Genomic DNA, 6,519 nt, shown 5'->3' on the forward strand with positions numbered 1-6,519 from the left:
AAACATGCATGCTACAGCCTGAAAACAGACCAGCAGATACACTGTATATCTCTGAAATGTCTTTTACCTTATGAAGGTAAAAATCCAAATTTTTAATTTAAGTTTTTTCTGATGTCACATGAAAACCAAGAATTCAATTGATGCAGGCTTCATAATTACCACGAAAAAAACAAGACTATTACTTTTAATTACTTTATCAAGTGATGCAAATTATACTCAAGTCACTTCACCTTTCAAAAACAACAATTATAATTATTAATAAGTATTAATTTAACTTTAAATAATAATCCCAGGACTTACCTATAAACAGTAGTAGTTGGGGTTTGCACTTTGTTCTTTATAATCCGGCACTTGAATTCATTATACTGTCAAATAAACAAAATAAAATGGCATTCACTTCTTATTGCACATGCAGATATGTACAAATTTCTGCAATAACTTTCAGAAATTTTTTCAAACGCAATGATTAACTAGTCTTTTTACGATCACTAAAAAAACACAAAAGCAATGCTGTTAGTGAAACATTGGACCCTCTGAAAACTTTTTTCCTTTGAATTACAATGTACTAACAGTAATCAAGTAATCTTGTAGATCTAAACTGAATGGCAAAAAATAATTATGAAGGACTTACCGGTATGTACTTCAAATTTTACATCTTGAGTATTAAATTAGAAACAACAAATTGAAGTGTACTTTTAATTCACTTCTCGAAGTCAAATGTGGACAACTGAAACTCAACAAAGTTAACCCATTGACTCCTGGGGGTTCCCCATTGATGAGTATAATTGTCTGGCATTAGATAGAGTAAAATACTAATTATGGCTGGTTCAGGCCAGTTCAGACATCAATGGGTTAATTGGATATAAGAACACCCTTTCATAAACAGAGGGATGTGTAGAATGAACCAGTAAGTTAAACTTGTACCTTAAACATTTCTAGAAGGTCTTCTTTTGTCACTTCCAGTCTGACAAATGGCTGTTTCTCTTTCACAATGGATTTTGTTAAAGTGTCTAGGGCAGGAAAGTCATTGGATGACACCTGTCTACAATCAATAACACAACAGAGTGACTCAAAATAATGAAGGAGAAGTTTAAGATATATATATATATATAATTACTTGCGTAGGAAAGGAAAAATTAAAACATTAAAACACTACAGATCTGTTTCGAAAGGGCCTGATGGTCCTCTCTCGTCAGGTCCAAGATTGTAGAGCACTCTTCGACTCAAAGATAAGGTTTTCACGTTTCTATATATATATATATATATATATATATATAATGAAATGACGTGATAAATTGATCATCAGCTAAAAGTGCTCAATGGGTTTACCAGAGCTTTGAATAGATACGTAGACTTGAACTAGGTCAAAAACATTTATTTGCTACTCCGAGTTTCATGCCTCTCACGAAGCAATCATCAGGCAACTGCCAAAAAGAAGGAATACATGGTGTTTTACAGTGATTTTGAAAATAACGGTAGCAATTCACTATAGGCTGGGGTGCATAGCAACGGTTAAACAATACAAACTGTTTCCAGTGAGCTGCTAAAAATAAGCCTTAAATAATTACGCTATTGAGAAGGAATTTCTTTGCATGTCTGCATCTTGTTACAAGCTCATTTCTGTTATTAAGGGTCGCCAAATCTGGTCTACAAATTATATAGTATTTCTCCCACAGACATAAATTACACTTCTTCGTTACATTTGAATAGGATCTCGCATGCCTAACAATCCGCCATTTAATGTGATAGTCGACTTTCTTGTCTTTCAAACCCCATACATATTTACTAAGTTCAGTGGAATTTCTGTAGCGTTCATTTCTAAAGGAACATGTGTGGTTTCTATAACGTGATTTGAATGATGTGTCGCAAAGACCGATGTAAGTTTGCTTTGACTGAGATGTTGTGACCTCTGCTTGATAGATGGTATTCCGCACGTTGCACTTTCCGTCTAGAGGGCAGGATCTTTTGTCACGGCAGTTGCAAGTGTTGATAGTTTGAGCGGGTGGATTTGATGACTTGTTAATTAATTAATGACGGCTTTATTTTGGTTGGAGATAATTGTTTTTACATTGCTCATGCAGCTATGTCCTGTCTAACCAAAAAGTATGGCAACAGCATCGGCCTGTATAGAGACGACGGTTTGGCAGCTTTTAACTCAAACCCTCAACAGATCGAAAGAATCAAGAAGGGCTTCTGCCAAATTTTCCGTGAAAACGACTTAAAGATCACAGTCGAAGCAAACATCACTAAAGTAAATTTCCTAGACGTCACCCTTGACCTCCAATCTGGAAAGCATTATCCCTACACAAAAGAAGGAAACATCCCACTCTACGTTCACAAGAAATCCAATCACCCCCCATCCATCCTAAAGAACATACCGGAATCCATAAACAAGCGCCTCTCAGAAATTTCTTCCGACAAAGAATCATTTGATAAAGCGAAAGAAACCTACCAAGATGCACTCAACAAGAGCGGCTACGTATATAATCTAACCTACAGAAAAACAACTCCAGAAACCAAACACCGCAAGAATAGGCCTAGAAACATCACCTGGTTCAATCCTCCGTACAGCCAAAACGTCAAAACAAAAGTTGGAAAGTGTTTCCTCACCCTAATCGGCAAGCACTTCCCAAGATCACACCCTTTGCACAGAATTTTCAACCGGAACACTCTCAAAATTAGTTATAGCTGCATGAGCAATGTAAAAACAATTATCTCCAACCAAAATAAAGCCGTCATTAACAAGTCATCAAATCCACCCGCTCAAACTATCAACACTTGCAACTGCCGTGACAAAAGATCCTGCCCTCTAGACGGAAAGTGCAACGTGCGGAATACCATCTATCAAGCAGAGGTCACAACATCTCAGTCAAAGCAAACTTACATCGGTCTTTGCGACACATCATTCAAATCACGTTATAGAAACCACACATGTTCCTTTAGAAATGAACGCTACAGAAATTCCACTGAACTTAGTAAATATGTATGGGGTTTGAAAGACAAGAAAGTCGACTATCACATTAAATGGCGGATTGTTAGGCATGCGAGATCCTATTCAAATGTAACGAAGAAGTGTAATTTATGTCTGTGGGAGAAATACTATATAATTTGTAGACCAGATTTGGCGACCCTTAATAACAGAAATGAGCTTGTAACAAGATGCAGACATGCAAAGAAATTCCTTCTCAATAGCGTAATTATTTAAGGCTTATTTTTAGCAGCTCACTGGAAACAGTTTGTATTGTTTAACCGTTGCTATGCACCCCAGCCTATAGTGAATTGCTACCGTTATTTTCAAAATCACTGTAAAACACCATGTATTCCTTCTTTTTGGCAGTTGCCTGATGATTGCTTCGTGAGAGGCATGAAACTCGGAGTAGCAAATAAATGTTTTTGACCTAGTTCAAGTCTACGTATCTATATATATATATATATATCTATATATATATATATATATATATATATATATATATATATATATATATTAATCAGATGGAGAAGATTAAACAAACAATATCAAGTAATGAATGGTAGTAACGTTACACCATCCTTTTCTACAGCTGGAATGGTGTTCCCTTGCTTGGTTATTTTTGAAAGGTGGCTCTTTGTTTACGCTTTTTCTCAATTTTCCTTACTTACACTAATAATATTATTATTGTTATTAAGATAAAGGAAACCTGCCAATAATCTTGATACTATTGATTGCCCCATAGGAACTCGTCAGGTTTACCAATTTGAAAGTAGTGAGTCTCCTCAAAATAATAATGAATATTTGTAATAAATTATCTTTCAGGAGCACAACTCTTATAATTTACGACAGTCTGACTTTTCAGTTCCCAGGTATACACTGTAACACAGTAACTTGTGGCAAACATTCATTGCGCTATTTAGGACCCACATTATGGAGCAAACTGACAAATGCAGACAGATCAGTTACATCGTTAGCCAGTTTTAAAAACGTGGACGAAAGCGTGACCTTATAGCTCTCTGTTAGATGATGGCTGCAGGGGCTGTGCTCATTGTAAAATTTTCTTAATTGATTTCTTCAATTCTTATTTCATAGTTTTTTCATATATTATGTATGTATGCCTTAAAGGGGCTAGGTCACGCTATGTTAGGTAATTTTGTTTAATTTTGTTAATTATGAGCTCTAAACGTCAAATTGGCAGAACAAGAGTCTTTCATTTTCAAAATCACGGCCATATAACAACTGAGAATGATTTTCCAGCTTTGCACACGACATTTTAATATAGACTAATGTAATTAGTAACCCTAACCCTAACCCTAAACAGTGGGCCGACATTTTTCATATTTACCCAAATTCAATCCATTTCAATCCTCTCCAGTTTTGTCCATCCATGTCCCTTCTTGGCTTCCCTGCATTTTGTTAGAGATCTTCTATAGTTTTGAACAGTTATTTTGATATTTTAGTTAATTCTATGACCATTTGATCAGTGCTGGAATTGCCTAAAATTGCGTGACCTAGCCCCTTTCATTTTAGAATTTAGTGGATAGTATTTCTTTGTAAATCATTTTATCTATTATTATTTGTGTCCCCACAGTAGTATGGGATATCTCCCAAACTAGAAGGTTCTGACACGGTAATAAAGTTTCTATTACTTTAAATGAAACACTCACACTCTTCTGGACAATAATATTAAGCCACAAAATGACCTGCTCCCAACAGTATGGCTACACAGCTCAGTTGGTAAAGCATTGTACTGGCATCACAGAGGTCAGGGGGTAGATTCCTGTTGGAGCCACCTGAACAGGTGTCTACAGGACTCCAGACTACTTGTAACCTTTTAGCTCACTAGCCTAATGGCAAGAAGCAGGTCTAATTTCAATACCCAAAAACTAAATTTGCACCAGCCAGTCACTCATTTGTGTACTGAAGAAATTTCTTGTTACATCTAAACGTTAGTCTCCGTCTCCGTCTACCGTTAGTCTCAAGCCTTGCTGTCTATAAGAGACAATCCTCAAATTGTCCACATAATTGCCAGGATCATTTCTCTCTTTCCTCTATAGCATTAGCTGGCACTTCAAATGTGTACATTTTAACTTGCCTTGCGTCAATTGTTAATTTCAGTTTACACTGTCCCCAATTAGTGCTCCAGCGCTAGAATGACTAGACACTTAAAGAAAGTTCCTTTCCTTTCCTTTCTCCAAATTACTTCACAGATAAGTCACATCCCTGATTTCAACCAACTTTCAACGAAAAAAAGAAAAGTCACTTTCTCCCAAATTTCATGTTTCTTCTCAACATTAAGTCCTCTTTGTTATATACCTAGACTTTCGCTCAACAAAACGAGCACTGTGATTGGTTGATTCTTTGTCAAGTGGCCCTGATCAAATTTAAATGTATCCCGCCAGGATACAATTCTGCAGTTGTTGCCCGATCCGGATGCTTTGCTGCGATTGTTGCAGGAAAAGTCTAAATATACATGTATAACAAAGCACTTAATGTCTGGTCCCTCGGGAAACTAGCTAGTTTTGTTTTCCCTCGAGTCCTGATGTTTCCCAAGATGATGGACTCTCGGGAAAACAAAACTGTTTCCCTCGGGACCATACATTAAGTGTACAATATACATACATGTACACAGCCCACCCAATCCTTCAGATGCAGATTCCTTAGAGTAAAAATGACAATAATAAATCAAAAAAATTAAAAAAAATTTAATTAACCTTCCATCACAGAACATGTCATAGTAATATCCTTCCTCTATTGGAGGTCCATAACAAAGATGGCCACCATAATGTCTTTCCATTGCTTCACCCATGATGTGTGCACTTGAATGCCAAAACACTGCTCTGGCTGAAGAACATCAACAAACAGTAACTATGTCAGTGAAAATTGTATACCCCCATTTATTATGTAATCTGTCTACCAATGGCAGTGTTGTTACTCACTTGCCATTTGTCTTATGAAAGGTGGAAAAATGTAGAACAGATTGAAAACTAATTGTGTAGTTCCAGAAAATATCCATACCTGACCACAGAAGGAATTTCACTTAGGACACCCCCATGGATTTTCCATATTTGAAAAGAATTTCCACAAAGTAAGACAAAGACCCCACAACCCCTCTGGAAAAGTATATTTTCACGAAAAAAGATTATCAAAGTAAAGAACGATGCCAATTGCAGTTATGCAATGGTTTTCATTTAATTATTGAGCGGTCTTGAATTTAAGAACACAGTGAACTATCTACAGAGCAATCTAAACTACACAATATTGCTTATCCCTTAAAATGAAAGAGATGAATTTGTATCTGTCAGTTTACCTCGACATTCAAGCTTACAATTTTTTTTGCAAACAGCAGGTAGGCATCTCCATGGCCATAACGTTGATAAAATTAACGTCATTTCAGTGTGAATACGATCAAGACCACGTCAAACTTTCAACCACAAAATTAAGGGGAAACGAAAAGGAGAATAAGAACTCTAGATTCTGAAATCGATAAATCGTATACCTTCTGCTTCTTCAAGAAAAACTTTCACTTTTGTACTGTTTTTCGATCG

At 36.2% G+C, this 6,519-nt stretch overlaps 1 protein-coding gene across 2 annotated transcripts in view; it reads right to left on the reverse strand.

Moving 5' to 3' along the window:
• Positions 1–6,519, reverse strand: part of LOC137992609 (threonine--tRNA ligase 1, cytoplasmic-like) — a 44,281-nt gene that overhangs the window by 25,110 nt on the left and 12,652 nt on the right. For both annotated transcript variants that reach the window (XM_068838043.1, XM_068838044.1), the window contains exons 6-8: positions 5,686–5,815; positions 925–1,042; positions 301–365 (exon numbers count right to left, since the gene is read on the reverse strand). In XM_068838043.1, the coding sequence (XP_068694144.1) occupies positions 301–365; positions 925–1,042; positions 5,686–5,815 (313 nt within the window). The remainder of the gene's footprint in view (positions 1–300; positions 366–924; positions 1,043–5,685; positions 5,816–6,519) is intronic.

Source organism: Montipora foliosa, chromosome 2 (assembly GCF_036669935.1).
Source record: "Montipora foliosa isolate CH-2021 chromosome 2, ASM3666993v2, whole genome shotgun sequence".
Lineage (NCBI taxonomy): Eukaryota > Metazoa > Cnidaria > Anthozoa > Scleractinia > Acroporidae > Montipora > Montipora foliosa.